Consider the following 23,886-nt stretch of genomic DNA (forward strand, 5'->3'; position numbering starts at 1 on the left):
TTGTTATAAGTCCAATAAAACATATTTTTTCTTTGACTCTTGAATAAATCATTTTTTGGGGGGTAAGTTACCTTAAAAAGTCAGGCAAATTATTAAAGTTAGAAGTTTTTGAGTAGTCAACACACCATAATAAATGTGACAGCGTTGCCTGAAGCAGGTGATTTAGTGCTTGAAATAATGTGAAAATGACTTATTCTCAACATCAGGCATCCTTTCCACGTGAAACATGTAACATTAAAATGTTCTCTAATATGAGCCCGTCAATATTTAACTAGGTTGAAAATACAGTGTATTTTCATGAGCATCTGAATAAGAGCCTTATTGCAATGCCAAGTAATCCCAGTCCCTTGTCAAAGTCTGTTTGGGTAATGAACTGGTTTTTGTCTTGTGCCAAGCAATTCCAGATGTGGTGATGGCGTCATCAGTCAAAGCTGAGAGGAGCAATTGGAAGAGGATGGTCAATTCACCATTACACAGGGGTCAATGCTGAGCTTCAGTCTACCACTTGTCTGCCACCTTGCTACCACCGCCCCAGGCCAACACACACATTCCTGTTCACATTGCTTCAAGTCAGAAACCCCAGCTGAAATAAAAAAAAACAACACTGAACTAGAACTGATCTCGCGGACAGTGGAACTATTCTGTAGAGAAGCACAATGAACTACGTGTGTACTGCTAACCAAATTTGCTAACAATTGTTCCGCTCTGCCCTAGTAATGAAACACAGATGTGTACAACCTGCACTGACAGCTCCAGGAGCCAACAGGGGTCATAACAGAGCTGCGCCTGGGTCCAGCAACAAAGGCATCATCAGTAAGTCTAAGCACCAGTCAGTCAAACAGCAGGCAGATGCCTTAGGAGCAGGAAGGGGGCTTACTTTAGAGTGATGGTTCATTAGAACTAGCAAGGCAGACCAGAAGAGTGTACTTGTTCAGAGTTAGAGTGACAGCACCTGACCTCAAGTTACACGAGCTGTCAATCTCCGACCATAATTGTAACACAGGTAAATAAACAATGGGGCATTGCAACCTACTTCCACAGAGCAGCGAGGAGTTCATACATAGTTATACATGCTCTGCATACATCAATGTTGGTTTCAATGATTTTAAAAGTCAAACCAGCCATAGCGGCACAGAGATTCAGCTTTTGACAAGTGGTCATTACTGTTGTTTCTAAAGATTGAGTCTAGGGCGCTTGGCCAATCCAGATACAGTACCTGGCTTTTGGCAATTCACCATCATCTTTTCTCCATCGCAAGGTAGGTACGGGGTCCCCTCGTGCTTCGCATTTGAACTCAGCGGTGTCATCCACCGTTACTGCCATGTTACTCGGCCTCTTTACAAAGGATGGTCGTTCTAGAGGGAAAACATAACCAGAGTGTCTCTTACAAATATTACATATTACATTGAAATACTGGATTTTTTTACTTTGCATTGGCAAGAAAATATTATTTTTGCAGGCTTCTGGACTTCATAAATATGTCTCTAAGCAAGGCCTAGCAAAGCTAAGCAATGAATAATATTGTGCGAGTCAGAGACGAAAGAGTAGCGGAACTGTATAGTTATTTTATTGTGCAGAGATTATAATTTCTGCCTTCGCCTGTCTGAAACCGTAAATTAAAATCGCTTGCGAGAATTTTGTGGTGTGAATCATGAATAATTGTCTGAAAGATGTAATTTCAAGATGGTATATATCTTCCTTGATATTACAATGTGGACAAATTGCTGCTTAAATTTATTATCCACTAGTATCTAATCTGATGCTTCCGCTCAAACACTTTAAACAGGGTTTCTAGAACATAGAAGCAAAGATGTAGGCTTTCAGTATGAATTGTGGTACAACTCTAATCAAGATTTGATAGTGGAATAAAGAAAATATGCATTCATTTACCCAAAGCATATTATCTTAAAGTTTCAATTGCATAAGTGTGGTAGGCAGTAAATCACACAAACCCAGTCAGGGACCTCAAAGGAAACTAAGGGCCATATGTATCGTACAAATTCGCATTCGCAAAGGACGAGAGAAGATAGAATGAAAGGATGTAGAGGACAGGACAGAGAAATAAAAGCACACAAATTCGCAGAATTTCGGCCTTTGCGAATGCGAATTTGCTAAATGGGATGTATGAATGAAAATCCGGTGCAAAATAAGGAATCGCAAAATTTGTGATTCCTTATTTTGCAATTGTATTTAAGGAATCACAAATTTAGAGATTACGTAAATGCAATGTATGAAGCTAAAAAAATCGCAAATTGTCCCTAAGGAATCGCAAATTACCACCAACTTCAAGTTGGTGGTAATTTGCGAATTTCTTGAAAAATGCCCATTTTTGCATTTTTCAAAGTGCAATGTGACGCACATACATGCCCTTAGGGCATGTATGTGCACCACATGTGCACCCATACTTATTTTAGGGGTGCAACAGGGTGTCCTTTGGACACCCCTGCACCCTTGAACTTATTCTCAATTTGCGATTAGCAAATTGCGAATCGCAAATTGAGAATAAATTCCCATTCCTTCCTATGGGCCAAGAGGCTCATAGAAAGGAATGGGAAAATATTCCTTAATTGCGAATTCGCAATTTGCGAATTTGCAATTAAGGAATATCAAGAAACCTCTAAAAAATTGCGATTTTCTTGATACATACCAATTAGCGATTTTGAAATAGCGATTTCTTAAAAATCGCTATTACTGAATCGCTAATTGGTATCTTGATACATATGGCCCCAACATCTTAAGCACAACTTTAGCTATCAATTCCACCAGATGTACCCACAGGATTACATTTGATGTGCCAAGTTCCAAGTACCCCTCAGAATGTCAGATACCACATTGACTTTTCCTACATGGGACACACTCCAAATGCAATCACTCAACCCCAGTTCTGCAAGTACCATAGTTTTGAAGGCAGTGCTGTTGAGCCACACTAGAGGTAGTTTGGTCCTAACGAAATGAATGACAGATACAAAATCATACCATAAGGAATTCTGGAAAAAAGGGCCTTATCTTTAGATTGTACCTCCTACACTGTAGAAGAAAATCAGTCACCACTTTCCATTGTCCTAATGTCACTTTACCCCCCCAAAACATCTTAGACCCACTAATGTCTAGATGTGCAGCAGGGTTTTACTTTAACACCTTGGCTTCTGTGGTTATTTTTCCCCTGTGCTGGAAAATCCTGGATGCCATATATTCATGACGAGCTCAGCTCGTCATCAGCACACGACCACCGTGGCTGATGACGAGCTGAGCTCGTCATCAGCATCGAAGGGGTTAAATACCTTCCTAAATAGGATGACACAGCGAGTCCTGAAGTCAGCTGCAGGGACAACAAGTATATAAAGGCTTAAAGAGCTGTGTTTACTTACATGTTTTCCTGTCTTTGCCCCTTCCAAATAGGAAACTCTTGTATGTGTAAGGGTAGGACAAGTGGTCAACCATTTGAGGTCTTATGAGTGTCAAATTATGCATATCACTGATGCTACCCCTCTTAAGTTTGATTAATTTACTTTCCTGGTTAACGGTGGTGCCTAATAAGCAGTGCTTAATTTGTAAAAAAAAAAGAAGTGCAGGTGCTGAAAATTTTGCCAAGGAGGCCACAGCTCACTTCTCCGTCTGGTGAGCCCCACTTTCAACACTCTCACTGCCTAAGTCTCTATCTTCTAACCTTTATCTGTTGTCTGTCCCCTAAATATTTGCTCTAAGAGTCTATCCTCTCACCTTTCTAATTGTTTTCTATCATCTTTTTCACACCTGGTGAGTTACCTTATTCCTTGTATTTCTGATGTTCCCTCTATTCATTCCAGCCCTGCCCTTTTTTCTCTTCACTTTTATCCGTGCTCTGCTCTCTCTCCCCTCGATCTTGGCCCTTTACTATCACTCTTCTAGCAGTGATTAGCTGTGTCTCCGTTTTATCATTTGTCTGATTTTATATCTCTGTCCTGTCCTCTACATCCTTTCATTCTATCTCATTCCATTTCATTCTAGGAAGCCTGAGGATTGGAACTTGTCACTGTCCGAATACTGCAGAAGGCCATGGCAAGCATAAACTTGATGGGCCTTATTGCTCTTTTAGATAGACTATGACCAGTGCATAATTTACCTCTTCAGCAGGGCACTACTGCTTGCACCACCCGTTGTCCCTGCCAGCACTGCCAATGCCGAAAACAGTGAGTCAGACTGCCTGCGTTCCTAGCAGAACCCACAGAGATCCGCTGCAGAGCACAACATGGCTGCTCCCTGAGCCCCACCCTCTTCAATGCTTAAATGGCCCCCCTCACTGCCATCGTCAGGAACCAAGGACTCAACATTTGCCTCCTACAGCAAAGGCACCCAGCTGATCCTCTTCCTCACCAACGAACCCACAGCCACAAGAATCAACTTCCACAGCGGGATGAAGGCCATTGCCACCTGGATGAAAGATAGCTGCCTCAAGCTCAACTCAGACAAGACCAAAGTACTCGTCCTGGGACCCACCCCCTCAGCCTGGGACGACTCCTGGTGGCCACTGCAATTGTAACCCCCACGAACCATTCACGGAACCTTGGCATCATACTGGACACCTTGGCTCCGCCCACCTGGCCCTGGCCACCGTCCTTCTACTACCATGGTGCCAAGACCTGGAACAGCCTGCCTCTCCACCTCAATTTAGGAAGGATCTCAAGACCTGGGTATTTGACTGTACTTCTGCATCCAGACAGATCAGAAGCCCTCCAACCCCCTCCCCCCCAGCACCTTGAGACCCTCATGGGTGAATAGTCACACTATATAAACCGCTGATTTATTGATTGAATGCCAGTACCAAAACAACTGCTAACTTTCACACTCCTGTGACAATTCAGACTATTCCAGTTCCCCAAAGCTATAAGTATGGCTTGGGCATCATTTGTAATGTATTTTTTAATTAATAAACAACTGATAGTTTGCTCTACATGGAGCAGAATGTCATAAGTGGTGGTGTTAACAAATAAGTGCTGGTGCCGAGCAATGGAACCCACCGGCTCAAATTAAGCACTCCCTTATATTATGATCATTTTCAGATATCGACTTCAATCGCTTCAACACACAGACGGGTTTTGAACTAAACCATCAAGGGAATGAAGAACAGAGCGAGAACTTCCCTGAAATCCTGCTGAATACAGACTGCCTTTAACGTTTCTTGTTTAGAAACACACATGCAGCCCTGGAGTCGCGCATTTTAGTAAACAGATAAAATGAAACAGTGTTGGGCGCATTAAGATGAAAGAGCTGCCTTTGTGGAGCAGCTGCGACACATTAACCATCAGATTTTCCTTCCCCACTGTGAGTGCCCCTGTCATTATTTTGTTTGCATGCAATTCCTTACCTAAAACAGTGAGCTCTGCTACTTCACTCTCGCGTTCCCCCACCATGTTGGTTCCAACACAAACATATTTGCCAGCATCGCTCTTCCTGGTGTAAGTAATCATGAGCTTTCCTCCCCGAATCTACACAAGAGAACAAAGAGAAGCAGGGAGTTACACGGACATGCGGCACAGCCAGTTCTAGATCAATATTTCTGATAACATCACGTGAAAGTGTAACCTTCTGTGCAACTAAGTATCTGTGTAGAGCTGCGAGCGGCCTTTTCTATGTAAAGCAATTATCAAATATGAGCAACATGCATCTTAAATTAAAAAGATTTCTCAGCAATCCGAAGAAACGTTTGAAACGTATCCCTTCCAGTCAGCTGGAAACAAATCAAAAATAACACCGGCTGCCTCACAAACCATCTGGATCCTTGCTGGTGCTAAGAAAAACAATCCCATTTTTACCATTATTTTTTTAACTTTTATGCAGCAAAATCAATTGATTTCTATTATTTGAAGGCACTAACGCATTAGGGTACTTTATTTTTACAAAAATGAAGGAACAAATTCCCCGTTATCTACTTTTCTTAAAACGTTACTCTTGATAAAAAAATATTAGGAGTGCAACACTGGAGAACAAGTATTCACTGCTGACCACGAGGCCATGAAACTATTGCTGCCCCACTCTGGGTAAATGAGTCTTTCAGAGGCACTGGAACCGATGCAGACCATGAAACTGTCACCAGACATGCAACAGTTTGTTTCATTTTCGGAACGAAGCTTTTGCAGCTCGCTTTCGATATTTTTATTGGCAGGCTGCAAACATTTTTTATCGCACATGTGGGAAGACAGTAAACAGAAAAGCTCACTTTCAGAAAAAAAACATTTCCTAAAAGGAAGGGGTATGTGGTCCAGTGGTTAGGTCATTCATTGACTTTGGAGCAAGACAATCAATCTTCTGAGCTTGGTTTCAACACTTGGTAAAGCTAATCGATCATGAACACCTCAATGTGTGCACTTGTACCCAAGTTCAATCAAGCTCGGGGCACTGAAACTCAAGGGAAAATGTTTATATTTTTTTAACTGATCACCACTACAACCAATGATAACATCTTTCTGAATGGCAATGAGATAGGAGTGACTGTTGTGTTATGGCAAAAGACTGATCAACAACGTTTTTATGGGCATAAATTTGAATTACAACTGAAGAATCGCTCACAAAATGACATGTTTTTGTCGTCACAGAGCTTGTAGCCATGAGTAACCATGTCTGATTGGAAATGAGGTAGGCATACCTAAATATGGCGTAAGACAACTACTTATAGAAATTGATTTTGAACAAGGCCCAAAGTGTGTGCAGGCAGACATTGCACCAGAACGACAGTAGTCTAACATGAGTATGCAATCATCATACACCTAATCGTAATGTGTGTAAGTTGTGCCTATGTTGAAATATGACAGGATTTGCAAAACTAGGAAGGCCCCCAGGAGAATCAGAGGAATGGCTACAAAAATACAATGACAGTTTGTATCCAAAGGCAACATTTGTGGGCATTAAAAAATATTTTAGTATGTACTTCAGACATTTACTTGCCATTTAAATTGCAAAAAAAATGGATCTTTGTTCATGGCTCCTTGTTGTGGGTCAAGGTGTGTGTGTGTCCCAGCAGGGAACCAGATGCTTATTGGACTTTTTTCTTGCCCTAATAAAAAATTCAAACAGCATGTGACTCTTTCCTTACCAGTTTATTGTATGTGGGCACCCTGAATCCAGAGCAAAACTATACAATGTGTAGTTCCCCCATGCTTGAGAGTCTCAGTAGAACACTGATGAGTATTAAATCTTGGCAGGGATGTGTTCCTGCACAAGGGAGACTGAAGGGAATGTCCTTGTTTTGGAAAAAATTCTTAAAATCTGCAAAACATCATGTTCAGTGCATTCTAAGGGCTAGCCACTCAGGACAAATGAGGTCTGGCATCCAGAGGTAAAAGCCTTAGGCAGCATTGATGTGGGAAATATATGCTTGTGGGATATTTACATATAGCCCTGGGTTGATGCTTGTGACCAAATACAGGTACCCTAAACAAATATTTCATTTTCAATTACTTTACTAGTTCCCGAAATGCACTGCTCCAGTTTGCAAACTGTGGACACCCAACACATATCTGTCTAATGCCCCCATCAGGAGACCAAGAAGAACACAGACGTTATACTTTTCATAGAGCAGAATGTAATGCGTGTTATTAAATAAACAGCATACAATACACAGTAATTCAGTCACATTTTATTGTTCTATGCTAAAGATATTGATTGTTAAGTCCGCAGCTCTAGGAAAACACAAATACTTCACATTTCCAGATGCCACACATTCATATTTCCTTGACTAGAATATAAAAACAATATAAACCCAAAATGTGCTGAAAACATAACTTATCATTTGCCGAAGTGCACAACGCGATCAAGAGGTTTTAACCAATAGTGATAGGATTAACCAATATAAAACACACATTCCCAAAACTTCTTCTGACACCATACCAACTCAAATCTGAAATGTCAGATCTATTGAGCAAGGTCAAAGCCCTCTATTAATCTCTAGGAAGCACAACCCTGGCTAAAGTTTCTACTTCATGCAAAGCGGGATCATGCATAGACTGGACAATGGTGCCACCTTAAGTATATTTGGCATAGCTATGGTCATGAAAGTACTGTAATCCTGACAAATCTAGGCTAAACAGAATAATTTCTTAATGCAGTAAAACGATCCAAAGTCCTAATTTAATTAAAATTGTCTCTCAACTCTCTCTCAAGTAACCTTATTTCTCATTTAATAGTTTGCTTAGCATCCAATATCTTTTGAAATGTGTTTGTAATCTAATATATAAATTGATTTAATTGAGACAGGAAAAACTAGGTCACCATTTTCTGTGGTTTACATGGTTAAATAGATGAAACTTATAGATTCCATATTTTTGAAATGCACGTGGAAATATTTATTACTGAATTTCTCAGAATTCTTGTATCAACAGTCCATGATCTCAACAACCACATGAGGAACACAAACCTTGAATTATCCTTTTGGCATGGGAAGACCATTAATTTGCTATTAACGTTATTCTCTAAATAAGCAACCGATTTTTGAGGTTGATCACAAAACCTACCTCCAGAGGCAGAAGCATCCTTTTAGTCTTTTCAAAACATGCCGTCTAAAATTATGGTTCAGAAAAGGGGGTGGTGATGAACAGAGTGTCTGAATTAAGCAGACCACTCTTACCCAGTCCAAAGATCAGGGCTTGATCCATCACCGTTTTTTTAGCTCACTGCACCATCCCAGCTCAGAACTTGGCTATATTCAAATTAGTCTGACCCTGGCCCAGTGCATCATGGGAACAGGGCAGACCAAACTACCAAGCCAATTCTTATACTGGGAAGGAAACAAGCTACCGGGGACCAGTTTCTGGCATTTCAGCCGTCTTCGGCCCGGCTTGCTTGAATCCTGATGGTGCAATGAGCTAGGGACTCACATCTGAGTATACCCTTCCACGCTTATGGTGGACAAAAATGATTCAGAAAAGGGGGTGGTGATGAACAGAGTGTCTGAATTAAGCAGACCACTCTTACCCAGTCCAAAGATCAGGGCTTGATCCATCACCGTTTTTTAGCTCACTGCACCATCCCAGCTCAGAACTTGGCTATATGCAAATTAGTCTGACCCTGGCCCAGTGCATCATGGGAACAGGGCAGACCAAACTACCAAGCCAATTCTTATACTGGGAAGGAAACAAGCTACCGGGGACCGGTTTCTGGCATTTCAGCCGTCTTCGGCCCGGCTTGCTTGAATCCTGATGGTGCAATGAGCTAGGGACTCACATCTGAGTATACCCTTCCACGCTTATGGTGGACAAAAATGATTCAGAAAAGGGGGTGGTGATGAACAGAGTGTCTGAATTAAGCAGACCACTCTTACCCAGTCCAAAGATCAGGGCTTGATCCATCACCGTTTTTTAGCTCACTGCACCATCCCAGCTCAGAACTTGGCTATATGCAAATTAGTCTGACCCTGGCCCAGTGCATCATGGGAACAGGGCAGACCAAACTACCAAGCCAATTCTTATACTGGGAAGGAAACAAGCTACCGGGGACCGGTTTCTGGCATTTCAGCCATCTTCGGCCCGGCTTGCTTGAATCCTGATGGTGCAATGAGCTAGGGACTCACATCTGAGTATACCCTTCCACGCTTATGGTGGACAAAAATGATTCAGAAAAGGGGGTGGTGCTGAACAGAGTGTCTGAATTAAGCAGACCACTCTTACCCAGTCCAAAGATCAGGGATTGATCCATCACCGTTTTTGAGCTCACTGCACCATCCCAGCTCAGAACGTGGCTATATGCAAATTAGTCTGACCCTGGCCCAGTGCATCATGGGAACAGGGCAGACCAAACTACCAAGCCAATTCTTATACTGGGATGGAAACAAGCTACCGGGGACCGGTTTCTGGCATTTCAGCCGTCTTCGGCCCGGCTTGCTTGAATCCTGATGGTGCAATGAGCTAGGGACTCACATCTGAGTATACCCTTCCACGCTTATGGTGGACAAAAATGATTCAGAAAAGGGGGTGGTGATGAACAGAGTGTCTGAATTAAGCAGACCACTCTTACCCAGTCCAAAGATCAGGGCTTGATCCATCACCGTTTTTTAGCTCACTGCACCATCCCAGCTCTAAAATTATGGGGCCCCCTGCCTTCGGGGATATAACTTTCCTTTTATAATTGTTTTCATGACTGACAGCAAAAACATTTTATAAGGAGAATTGACTACTCTGTGTTAGGTGAGTCGTTCTGAGACAAAGAATTATCTGTGTAAGAGAAAACCCTTAATCATACTACAGTTTTCAATCAAAGGAGTGAGTGCCTCACCATATGTATCATATCTCTCTGTGACAAAAAATGTTTTAAATTGTGTCTCTCCTTACTACTATAGAGTGTTTCGCTTAAATATGTATATCATATATTTTCCCTCCGGCAGTCTATATTTGAGTTGGTGGTTTCCAGTGCTCGAAATTGGCACTTAATTGCCAACTAATGACAGTCTGCCACTGTGGTGCTGTCTGTCTAATTTAAAGATGAGCCCAACAACAGAAGTTTATTAATTAAATATCCATTCAAAATGACGAATACCTGCTGCCCACCACAGGCGTCCATTCACCAAAATGCCTGGGGTAGTGGAAGTGACATCACACACCATTTGATTTTTACTTTAACTCACACACACCTGCTTACACATACAGATGTATTTACTCATACATACGTTTTCTCTTCATAAGCACACTCTCACCTGCAAGCACACACACAACATAAATTTCAAGGTTTCTTTACTTAGCTCAGCCGCCAGATATAGAATATTCCAGTTAGTTGTACTCCATTTTCCATTACACTAATAGTGAATAATGAGGTCCATGCTGCCCATGCCATTTTTATAGCTTTTGAGGAATAGTCTGAAATTTGTGAGTGTGAAAGTCAGTGATTGTGATGGTGTGGCACTGGCAGCAATGGCAGGGCAATTGGTGGTTCACACTGCAGTGGATAGCTGGCAAAAGGCTGACACATATTTTGTTTTTTAGAAATGAAGCACAGTTCTCCTGACTCCTATGAAAGATATTGTGGGCAAAAGTTAGAATGTATTGCACGGAAACCTTTGTTGCTAGGAATCGGAAATCAGGTATCAACAAATGTCGCCATACAATGTGCTAAAAGTGGCTTATACGCAAAAAAGGTAAATTCTCTGAAGAATGCTCCAAACTATAAATCATGAACCTAATTTTAAGAGTAAAATTACCCACAGTTGATCAACTGTAAAGGGAGAGGCAGCAACTTAGGGCTGATTCAGTATGGATGTCTTTCACAAAGTATATACAGTTGACCAAAGTAATTGACATGCCCTTTTCTCTGGCATCTTCTATCACATTACAGACAGACAGGTGGACCGGAGTTGTTTAGTCATGCTGCATAGCTTGAATATATGCTGAAATTACTACAAAAACTACACTCCTTAAAAGAGCAGGACAGACTTGATCCCGAAAACTATAATCACTAGAAGAGATACTTTACTGTTACAGACATCTATATCTGGAACTAGGATACAGAGGCAGCACACTTGCCTGTTTCCTCCCCAAAAAGAGCAGGCCCAAGAGCATCAGATAGAAAATGGACTTTTGTGCATGTAAGCTGTGACTGACAGCTCTGGAATGTGCTATTTAGGATCTTCCTGACCTCATAATTTTGCAAGAAACCCAAATGTGCATGAAATGTAAACTCCACCTTTACAAATGTCCTCAGATAAAGTGAGCTTCTATGTATGCCACAGTGACAGAACTCTGCTAGGATTAGTGAAGCAGTCTTATATTTCGCATTACCCCACCTCACATTACACGTGATGCTTCTTGGTGTCAGCCAGTGTCATACTGTATGATGGCATTATTTACCATGAACACCCCACCCTGAAATAATCAAAGGCCCTTACTGTGCTGGGAGACATCTAATATCCTCATGTGGTGTAATGTTACTTTTAGTTGCATGTGGTACTCTGTGTTTCTCACTGATGCTGTCACTTTTTTGTCCCTGAATTTTTAAAGCTGCATGCAGTAATAAAACAAAGCAAACTAAAAATATTTAAGTTAATTTGTTATAAATTAAGAGTTCTTACCACTAAATGTAGGGAAATCATGCTAACCGAGCTAGCTAATTTGTTAGTAAAAACCAATGTAATTACATTTTAGATGTATTGCAGGAGAAGTTACTTATTCTTCTTAATTGGAGAGAATTAGAAAACAATTGCCTTTAACGATCGCTGCCATATGGGTTTTCAAATACATAAATCCATCTCAAATAAATCCTGCATCCAGACTAGACTATTCGTAATTCACACCATCTGAAAGACAACAGTCATTAAAGACTGAAGTTTGGGTGAACCGGCTCTGTTTTGGACACTCGAAACAAAGTTAAAGTCACTGCAACTATCAACCCCACGTAGCTGGGTTACTTTCAAGCATCAATATCTCCAAATCAGCAAGTCAGTGGGAATGGACGGACTAAAAATGGAGCAAATAAAACTACAGCTATGTGTTCTAATGATGTCCTTAAATCTTTATATGCTGCTGTTAAATATTATTTTCTGAAAACTAGGCTTCCAGTAATACTGGCTTACAGTAATACTGTTTAGAATATAGAGAGTGAAGAAAAGACACCCACCATTCTGAGCTCTCTCTCACACTCAATAATAATATACCTTGGTCAACATGGACCTTCTTTTCTTTTATGCCTTATGCCCATAAATAATGTTAGATAACACATCAACATACCATGAACCCGGTCATTAAACTTTGTAATTTATGTACACCAATGTTGCCACATTGTGAATCAGATGTATCAATATTTTTTTAATCAAAGACGCTAGATATGAACTGCATGATATAAATTAGAGCCAGTGACGGAACTTTTACTTCCGCATTAAGCTGTAACATACATAATTGTTCTCCTCTAAATGCTCCTGCTATGTCCAAGCACTGTTGTCGTCCGGGCCGGGTCTTAACGTTCACGCCTGGCAACAGGCTTCAGACCTGATCATTTAACCTGTAATATCTCTCTCCATTTCCCCACACAGTTTAACTCCTCCTCCCATGATGTACAGCCTGGACATCTAGTTGAAGGCCAGAGAGATTATGGCTGTTTTAATCAGCACCTTGCATGCTTTAGTCTGCTAAGTCAATGAAGAGACTAGGTTTAAGGGCCAGAACCCTGCTCTTTTTTCACTACTGTACGAACTTCTTTGATCCACATGCACCTATGACCCTCCTGCTCAATGGCATGAATGCGTTCGTTCTACAGATTCATAGGCTGTGCCCCCTCTCGAGTCTCCTCAAAACCACAATGACCATTGGGTTGGGGCAGTACCACTCCTAAGTGGACCTTAAAACTTGTACTACGTGGCTGCCAGCACAATCCCTCGGTCTATGAGCACAACCTGCATCCTCAGAATGTTCTCCTCAATCAGATTTTGACTTGTTGTATAATGGATATTCCCCTCTCAAACGCAATGGTCGGCATATAGTTCCACCATATATTAAACAGTGCATCCAGGGTTAAGCTTCTTTTGATTCTGAGTGGATTCCAAATAGTGTCTCTTGTTTCCTAACAGAGCCTCCAAGTGCTAGGCCTCATTCATTACTGGGTAGACTCCATAATCTCTGATGGCTTAATTGTGTCTCTATGGTTTGGTCTTGTGGTGTCACTAAACAGACTCCATAAAGTCTTTCCTGGCTGCTTGAAAGTGCGCCCAGAGTTTGGAATTATGTTGCTCCAGGATGGCTCCATACAATATTCACTGCTTGCTTAACATTATTTTTATGGGTTTGCCGTGTCATTCCAAGATAGAATCAATGTAGCATTCCCTAGCTGCTTAACAGTGCCTCAATGGTCAAGTCTTTTGTTGATCCTGCTCGAACTTCATATAGTATTCGCTGGTTGCCAACAGTAACTTCAACTGTTGGGCTTCTGTTACTCCATGTAGTATCTTTTGGTTACTAAACAGAATCTCCAGGGGTTGGGATTTTCTCACTCCGGGGCATCTTCTTTCTGGTGACACATCAGTGCACTGTGGAAGTCCTCTATTACTCCTGGTGGGATGCACAGAATATATATATAAGCTCAATTTACATGTGGCATTGTGTCTATAGTTTAGATTCTCCACAACACATCATACCTAAGCTCAGCAACACAATGCATCATATTTAGAGTGCACCTCTAAACATGCAGTACCTAATTTAACAAGTCCAACAGAGGCAAAAGTACAGTCAACAACCCTGCACTCAGAATGATGCCCAGGAATCTGATGCAATTTGGAGCACTTTGTGAACTCTCAGAGATATGAAGCACTACATAAATGCTAGACTACAATTAATGAAATGCATAAAGAACACACTGGTTACTTACCAGGAGTAGTTTTGCAACTTGAAGAATTTTCTGAGTTCACATGCTGTGCATTATTTTGCCAAAAGGTCCAAAACTTTCATGCATGTCTCTTTTTCTTTTTTGTTGTTGCGGGCATCGGCAACCACCATTTGGTTGTAAGTTCTTCGCTGTGCGTGGTTGCCATTTTCGGATTTGCATTTTCTTTTTCAGATTCAATTCCAACTGTTTGCTTAATCTCCTATTTTTAGGGAGGCGATGGGTGGCATGTGAATCCAGAAAATTCTTCAATCTGAAAAACTGGTTCTACTGGTAAGTAACCATTTCATTTTGCAGGATGGATCCTTTTCCGGATCCATATGCTGTGCATTAGATTATATAGCTGAATCCTGTCCCTTGGGTTGTTTGGGTTGAAATGTGAATGTGTTGGCAAACAGGAGTTCTAGTACCTTTTGTATCACCTTGTCTCCTTGTTTATTTGAATGCCTACATAGTCGTGTTTTTAAGTCGAGCATTCGAGATCTCTTGTAAATACTTTAGTATATATTTCTATACTTTATAATATTCACACGTGTATCTACTTTGTGGGCTCTGGAGATCAGCTCTAGGACTAGTCTGCTTCCGCTTAGGTACTTTTTTTATGTTCACCTGCCTCAATTTAAATATCTTCATAGAAACCAACCATCAGAGGTCAGTAAAATACCAGAATTGTTTCCTGCTGAGGGACTTTCTTTATTTTTTTTTCTGGCAACTGCCTCTATTTAACTTTCTTGATAGAAAATGACCAGCAGAGGTCAGTAAAATAACAGAATCACTTTAGCATTCTCTAGATTCCAGTCCATAGAAATTGTCTTCCACGAGCACCCGGGGACAATAATATTTTTTGCAAATCTTGTATTTTCAGTGATATGACCACCGATGGTCCTGATTTTGTATTAAAAACAGAGCTTTAGACTATACCATTTCCTGCTGAAAGGCAATATTTCTCTCCATGTGTTCCCATACTTGGTGTGTCACGCAGTTTGATGCTTACTTTCCCTCCATGTTAAAGAACAGCAGATGTTTCAGCACCCAAGCTAATGTGCTGACCGATTGCATGCAAATGCTTGTTTGAAGATGTGTGGAGATGACCAGGTTGCTACTGTGCAAATTGCATCAATAGGAACATTTTCTAAGAATGCAAGTGTAGCATCCTTCTTTCTGGTTGAATGCGCTCTTGGGCGCATTGTTAATGTTTTTCCCACCTTGGTGTAGCAGGTTTGTATAGTTTCCACAATCCATTGTGCAATTGTTCCTTTGGTTACTGGTGATCCCTTGCTTGCTCTGCCAAAGGAGGCAAATCATTGATTTTCCCTTACAAATAACCATTGTTTTATGTAGGAAGGGCAATAGCGCCCTTCACACATCCAATGTGTCGAAGGAAATGTAAAATATGAACAAGCTGTAGAAAACATGACACATGGAAATATAGTGCAACATCAAGCCCAAGCAGAAATCACACAGCTGTTCATGGTTAAAAACAATGACATGATCAAGGTGAAATTTTACTCAAGAACGTAGTGGAATAAGAAACTGTAAAGGGTTTTTAGTTAAAGGCCTACTCATGTCTAACAGATTTGAAAGGTTTGTTCACCCTTAGTTGGCAGAAGTCACTTTGTGGTTTCTAAAACGCATGGTTAGAAAGGAATCTCCTCTGGTGTGTGTATCAATATCTCTAGTAGGAAGCATGATTCCTACTTTTGCACCTCCAACTGCACCCCATAGGTGCCGGAAGACATCTTTATGAGGCTGTTGTAAAGAGACAGGTCATTAGGTGGTGAAGGTCTTGAGGGATAGCTTTCTACACCTTCCTCTGACGATTCAGCATCGAGATTCTGCCATGTGTCCTCAAACTGGTTGTTTTTTTCGTTGAACAGTGCAGTTTACTATTCTTCCTCAAAATCGTAGAACTTCTCCCGTTCCTGTCCATGCAGCTGGGGATTGCCAGACATCATGCCTGCTTGATCGTCTTTAATCTTGGTGGTTGCTGGAGGATTAGTCAGCATGTAAAATGACCTCAAGGAGTGGTAGTACTCTTTCTTTGTCTGGAGCAAGGCGGCCATCTCAGCCTCAAGCCTTTGTTTCCTACACTCGACTACAAGCACTCTTTGTTCAGCATTGAGGGCTGTCGACATCCCCTTTTGTAGTGTTGAGGGCCCTTTCGGCTTCAAGTCCTCTGCCTTCTCCCTCATGAGTCAGATCGAAGTCGTCAAAGGTTTTGTCAACAGTTTGCCCCCATCGGTGTCCTTTGGTCGGACCTCTGTGTAGGGGTGGGCGGAAAATCCGTTCCGCTCGCGGATTTTGCGGATTTTCGGGAAATCCGCAATCCGCGAGATTTGCGAATCTCCCGCAAAATCCGCAAATCCGCGAGCAGCGGATTTTGCTCGCACTGCTCGCACTGTTCGCGTGAGTTCGCGTGAGTTCGCGCCCCGCGAATAAGTGCAAAATTGCAGAAATACGATCTTAGCAAAACTGAAAGTAACTACTTACCAGGTTCAAAAGTTCAGGCTCATCATTAGTAGCCATTTCCTGTAGTGCTTCCTGAGGGGCCCCTCCAGAGTTCAGTTGCCAGTTGAAACTATTATGTGACCCTGCTCTGAACCTCAGAATAGTTACACATATGCCACAAAGGTCCTGAATTACAGCTAAGGGAGACAAGCAGGAGCCAGGCTGGAAGTTAAAATCCATTAATCAGCCCCTAATTCATTATTGTCAGTTGGGGCAGGGCAGGTGTTGTAACTAATTTTGCAACAATGAAAGCACTTAGCAAGTGCAAAAGATCACTAATCAGGGCGCACTAAGGAAGCAGGTGCCAGCTAAAAAAATATTCTGTGACACATTAATCAGCCCCAAATTAATTCAGGTCACTTGAGGCAGGGAAGGTGTGCTTTGCTTTGCCGAAAATAATGTACACTGGACAACCAGAGGGTGTGGTGATGAAACAGAGGGTGGCATGGGTGGGCCAGAGGGTGGCATCAGTAGTCAGAGAGTGGCAGTGGTGACAGAGAGTGGCAGTGATGAAGAAGAGTGTCCCAAACAGGCTGGACACGTAGAAACAACAAGTTCGCGAAACTTGCGACCCGACAGGTAAGTTCGCAATTTGCGAAAGTGTACAAAACCCTCGCGAACTGGCAGAAACACGGGCGAACACAAAAAAAAAAATCCGCAAATTCGCGGGAATTCGCGGATTTTGCGGATTGCGAATCCGCAAATCCGCAAAATTCGCGAACGCGAGATCCGCAAAATTCGCTCATGCCTACCTCTGTGGCTCTTCAGGTCTACCCTGACCTTCGGTCTTCAAACGTTTAGATGCCAAGTCTGCTTTTAAGGACTTAGGGTCTGAGGGTTTCCTTTATGCCTTTCTGTGGTTTTGTTACCATCAGTCTTTTCTTTTCAGTGTTCACTGCCCCCTTCCTCGCCGCTTGTCATTTTTTAGCATCGGCTGATTAGACTTTAGCATCTGACTCCTGTCCATGTGCTGTCTCAGCTTCCTTGATGTCCTCCTAATTGTCACTGGAGAAGCTGATGTCTTTGAGCAATTCTGTGTCTTCTGAGAGCTCGACATGGTGTGATGTTCTAGCCTCTGTTGACGTTGAACCTTGAGTGTTTTTGGTAAAAAATCTGCACAGGCCTCGCAGTCTTCGTCCTTGTGGTCCAAAAGTTGCAGTCTTTGTGGGCTTCTCTTTTGGCAAACTTGGGATGGCAGTTCTTGCAAATCGTAAAATCTGACACATCTTTAGAACCATATTATTAGACTCTTTTCTTATTTAGCATATGCTAAACAAATAGGTTTTGAATCAGGATTGTGTGACTTAAAATAGATGTTACTGAAAACATACTTTTGCAGATTTTTATCATTACTGATTATATCGTCAAATGGCTCATTTATATTGAGGTAAGGTTATAAGATAGAAATGGTGAGAGTACTCTGCACCTAGAAACAGGAACTGAACTATACTAATTTACCACATTACATCCAGTCTAACTGAAAAACCTAGACTTCTTACCACAAAGAGAAAATTATACTCTTTGCAGAAAGGCTTGACGCTGCACAAAAACATTTTAGTAACAAAGGCTGCCAGGACTCACTGAGTTTGTATTCTTGAGATCACTTTGAGTCCAACAAGATACTAAATAAAACAAGCAACCCATATCTCCACTGTAAACATTTCCAGTAACATGAAGGGATATATATATTACTTAACCATTTAATTAAGAATTGAGCAGCAGGATTCAGCAAGAACTCTTATTCAGTACATAGTTGTAATTTTACCCTAATACATTACTCTACCTAAACGTCAAATTTCTAGTGGTCTGCTACTTGGGCCTTTACAAACACTGCAAAAACGATTTTGATCCCGGATTCTTTCTTTTGATTATTTAACCTGATGTTGTTAGTTGTGTTTTACTCACTTTTGTGTGTGCTATCATAATGAGAGTCAAGTGCAAATGGCCTGATTGACAAGAGATTTTATGACCTTACATATTCAAAAGCTGCATCTATGCTTCTAAATGGGACCTTCTGACTTAAAGATCCAGGCTTTCCATGCAGAAATCAGTTTAATCAGGTTGAAAAGACTACAGGCCTCATTTATGAAAACTATTGCATCGCTGTGTATAAAACAGCAGTGCAACAGTTTTCACTGTGCCCTCCTTGCGACTTAACAGATGTGCTACATTTAATGTACGGTGCTCCATGTTACAAGGAATGACAGATACGTCAGGAATCCTGAGGTATCTGTCAGCACATACATCACACAATACTGGAGTTGTGTCGCAAGCATGAGGCAACTCCAGCAATGCATGGGGTAGGCATATGCCTATGGCACTGTGTCACCCTTACACTTGCCATGAAGCAGGCGTAAGGTTTTGACGCAGTGGCAACCTAGAAGTGTCGCAGTTAAATCTCATATTTCACTGTGACATGTCTGTGACCCTTTTTTACATGGTAACCCCCACCCGGCATTCATTATACCTGGCGCAGGTATAATGTGGTGCAGGGCTTTACAAAATGACGCATCTGCCTAGATGCAGCACCTTGGAAATATGGCGCAATGTGGTGCATTGTCTTCACTGTCTATGCATCATGAAAAGTTAAGCAAAGGCGGGGCAAATTTGGAGCAAGGCCTTTATAAATAAGGCTCTATATACATAACAGTCACTTCCATTTCAATAAGTATAGGAACTGGTGAGAGGAAAAGGGCAGGAATGAGCGTGATAGGAATGCCATTTATTAAGATTGATAACTGTGATAATGTCACAACTTTACAGAGTTCACAAACCTTTTCGTTTGTAGCACAAGTTCATTTAACCATATCAAGAACAAAAAGTCGTCCTTCTTCTGTACGGCCCTTGACAATGCCAAAAACCGCCCCAATGAACTTTTCAACATCATCAAGAACCAAATCTCCATGCCGGTAACAGGAGACATGGTGGCGTCCAAATCCCAATGTGACGACTTTGCCAGCTTCTTCAATGAAAAAATTGCCAAAATTGACCGATCACTCGGCACGTTGCCCTCCTCCCACCCCTCTACAACTTCCCATTTAAGACCAACAATCACATCCACTCGCTGGTCCTCCTTCCAACCTATCCAGGTTGAACTGATAAGCAACCTGATAGCCACCGCCACTCCCTCAACCCACTCTCTTGATCAGCTTCCCCCGAGATTGACCAAAGACCTGAAGCTCACTCTAGCCCCTATCTGGGCCAAGATCATCAACAGCTCTCTGAGCGAGGGCTCCATCCCGGACTGCCTTAAAATAGGGCAAGTCACGCCTCTACTAAAAAAAACGGGCCTTGACTTACAGGATATGAACAACTTCAGACCAGTTTCGAACCTTCCACTCTTATCCAAAATCTTGGAAAGATGTGTGCTGGCGCAACTATCGCAGCACCTAGAAAACTCGAATCTTCTCGACCCATATCAATCAGGGTTCAGAAAAGGCTGCAGTACTGAAACCGCAATCCTTTACGTCCTGGACGATCTACACATGTCGCTCGACTCCAACCAATGCAGCCTTCTCATCCTCTTAGACCTATCGGCTGCATTTGACACAGTTGATCATGCCCTGCTAATCAATGTCCTAAAGGAGAGAGCAGGCCTCGAAAAGACTGTCCTAAAATGGTTCTCCTCCTTTCTCAACAGCCGCACACAAAGAATCAAAATTAAAAGCTGTGAATCAGACATTCTCCCCATCAGCAGAGGAGTCCCTCAAGGGTCAGTTCTCTCTCCACAACTCTTCAACATCTACATGGAGCCCCTCACCTCAATTCTAAGGAAAGCTAACATCCCCTTCCACCTTTATGCGGACGACACTCAACTCTATCTGGAAACCACGTCGATCACAGACATCCACAGACTGAACCACACACTTACCGAAGTTCAACTCTTGCTCTCATCCAACCACCTCAAACTCAATGAAGAAAAAACAGAAGTGCTGCTCATCTCAAACAAAGAAGAAAACCCCCAAATTCTTGAATGGCTCAAAGCCTTAAATGCCCTGAATGTTCCTCTTGTTCCATCGAACTCCATAAAATCCCTAGGGATCACCCTTGACCCCAAACTGGATATGAAAGAACACGTCTCAAAAACTGCCAAAAGGGCATTCCTGAACCTGAAATTGCTCTACAAATTAAAACCATTTCTCCCCACGAAAGACCTAAAACAGGCCACGCAGGCTCTGGTTCTCTCCAGAATTGACTACGGCATTGCCACTCTGACTGGAACAGCCAAATCGCACCTGTGTCCTCTGACCTCTACCCTAAATGCCGCTGCAAGAATGATCACGGGAACAAAGAAATATGAACACATCACCCCAGCTCTTAAGGATCTGAAGTGGCTCCCTATTGACCAACGAGCCAGCTTCCGAACAGCCTGCCTCACACACAAAGCCCTGCACACAGGCAAACCTGAATACCTGGCCAACAAGCTCAAAAGGGCCGGTCAGTCTAGAAACCTCAGAAGCTCCAACACGCTCCTACTCATCCCTCTGAAATCCCAGAAACTCTCAACAGCTAGCAAATCCTTTGCGGGCAATGCTCCCAAGATATGGAACTCCATCCCCCCACACATCAGAATGACAGCATCCTTCCAGAAATTCAAGAAGTTACTCAATCCTCTTCCTCGATCGTTCCTGAACTAACTAGAACTCAACCTGGACTTTGAAGCTCCATGTTCTCGTTCACCTCAGAGCTGATTGACTTGCCTATGACTGTCCGCCCTGTTTTACGCCTGGCTGCTATTGTACAGACTGTACTCACTCTTATGCTTCTTGCCTTGTTTTCTGTCCGCAATGTCTGTCTAACGCCTTTGTACATGCTGTGAAGAGCTCTGATACCCTCTGGTCCAGCTAGCGCTATACAAAACTTTAATAAATAAATTTCTAGAGCGGGGAAGTGATCTCCTCCATACTTGTAGTTATAAGAAGGAGTGGTTCTGAGCTGGGAGAAGTCTTTTCGAATATGTAAAAAAATACTGCAAATTAACTATCCCACCTAATCTTAAATGATACCCTTTCACAAAGTAGTTGGATATGCAAATATACTGAAAACTGTAAACGCGTTAAATGGTGGGAAATTCTGAAAACCAAACCGATGCCTACAATAGAAAATAAACAAAATGATATAATTGTTTTCCCCATTTAATATTGGATGTTTCATATAGGTGAAAGAATGGTTTCAAACAAGACATCTGAATTGAGGAGCAATCAAAAAACATCTGCCCTTGTCATGCTGCGTATTTATTGTTTCAAGATTCTATGAACAGAGGATACAAGACATGAGAGGCAGAAATGATTTAACACCATGACCCATCCAACATAAATTGCTCAATTTTGCATTAGTTCATTTGGCTGACATGTGCTTCAACTAAGCAGCGCTGAAATGACACTTGTACAGAATGCCAGTGATAAAATAAAAAAATACTGAGAAACAATTGTTTACTGCATATTTCGCTGCAAATGTTTCCCTGCACCGTTAACTAAATTGTCCCACTATATCGGGATTTCAGCAATAAATATTTTGCATATGTCAATAGTACCTGGAGACCTTCTTAAGGGTGAACATTCGCTCGACAAATATATGTTCATGTTAATCGATTATCAATTTAATTTTCATGTTGCTTTTGACCTTTTCTATCACAACTTGGATACCAAGGTTAGCCAGAACATTTTTCTCCGGTTTCTTTTTTGACTCTCACAAGGTACTGCAATAATGGTAATATTGTTTTAGATCCATTGTTTCAATATGTATATTTACATTATTACTAATTTCTTAGTCTGAAGGTCACTGATTTAAATGATGTGTAGTAAAAAAGTAAGTGAATGAAAAATGTGTTTCGTTTGTTTTGTGGTAGATTTACTCACAAGAATTACTCTTTCAGCATTCAAGCGCTATTTGTCCCAAAAAAAGAGACCCGATTTATCATTTAATTGTCGTGACTAATTCCGCATAAAAAGGATTAATCTCAGAAATAAATTACATTCCGGTAACCTTACCCATCTACTCATGTAACACTCCCTTTCCCACAGGATTACTAGGGTGACCGGGGGTAGGAGAGTGGGGGTGCCCTGTGCTTTATTGTCAATAACCAACATGGCCCTCTGTAACAACACCAAGACGTTCCCCTCCCAGCGTTTGCTTCTCAGCTACTAAAACACTCCAGATGACGTTTTACGTCCATGATTCTCAAATTCTTTTTTTTTTTTTAACTAGGTGGCCTCATATTTCCACTGTGTTTAAGACATATGCACAAAAACAGGTACTTGGTCACCCCGGCCTAAGCTAATGATATTCTCCTAGTGGTCTAATCAGCTCTTTACGACCTTATCAGGAAGTATTGCAAAGTGTATTTCTGAATCTAATTAGATGTATACTAAAGCACTAAACATGTGTTATTTACCAACGAAGGAAAGCAGCCCCAGGCATCTGGAACATAAGACAAGCAAGCATTTCATTTTCATGTTTTAAAAACAGTGTTTAAAAAGGAGGAAAACTCTCCTACAGTGCAGTTCAAGAGTGCATCTTGGAGCATAATGGCCGTCTACAATTACAGGTGTAGAAGAAAGCCTGCCAGGGACCGCAGAGGGAATGTTCTTAGCATGACACGCCTTGCTGAGATAGCCCACAGCAAGTAACCGAGCCACTAAAATGCATCTTTTCTCATTGTGATAAAAAGACGTCTGCGTACAGGGATGACAGTCACTAAGATGGATGCAAGCATGGAGTCTCTTCACAAAGGCTCACAGAGGTATCATGTAGTTGCCTTCAGCGCATACTGTATTTCAAGCATGGACTCTTGTAATTCTCAGGCCCTGCACCCAATGCTTGAGAAGCATTTGATGTTAACGAGATCTCTTTCTTTGTTGTGGTGTCCTACTAGCAAGGTAAGGCACCTGCCTCCCATTGTGCTGGTGTGGGAGCCAAGGTCAAAGGAAAGGTCAGAGGTGGATGTCAGAGGGTTTGCCCTGAAGCACCCCACCTGTGCAGCTTCATTGTCCAATGAACTTCAAGCATGTCAAAGTCAAGAACCTGGGACCTTACATAAAATTAAACAGA

At 41.8% G+C, this 23,886-nt stretch overlaps 1 protein-coding gene across 2 annotated transcripts in view; it reads right to left on the minus strand.

The window, feature by feature from the left end:
- Positions 1–23,886, minus strand: part of ROBO1 (roundabout guidance receptor 1) — a 1,555,637-nt gene that overhangs the window by 145,618 nt on the left and 1,386,133 nt on the right. For both annotated transcript variants that reach the window (XM_086934074.1, XM_086934075.1), the window contains 2 exons: positions 5,345–5,465; positions 1,217–1,355 (listed from right to left, as the gene is read on the minus strand). In XM_086934074.1, the coding sequence (XP_086790200.1) occupies positions 1,217–1,355; positions 5,345–5,465 (260 nt within the window). The remainder of the gene's footprint in view (positions 1–1,216; positions 1,356–5,344; positions 5,466–23,886) is intronic.

This window comes from Lissotriton vulgaris, chromosome 8, assembly GCF_964263255.1.
Source record: "Lissotriton vulgaris chromosome 8, aLisVul1.2, whole genome shotgun sequence".
NCBI classification, from domain to species: Eukaryota; Metazoa; Chordata; class Amphibia; order Caudata; family Salamandridae; genus Lissotriton; species Lissotriton vulgaris.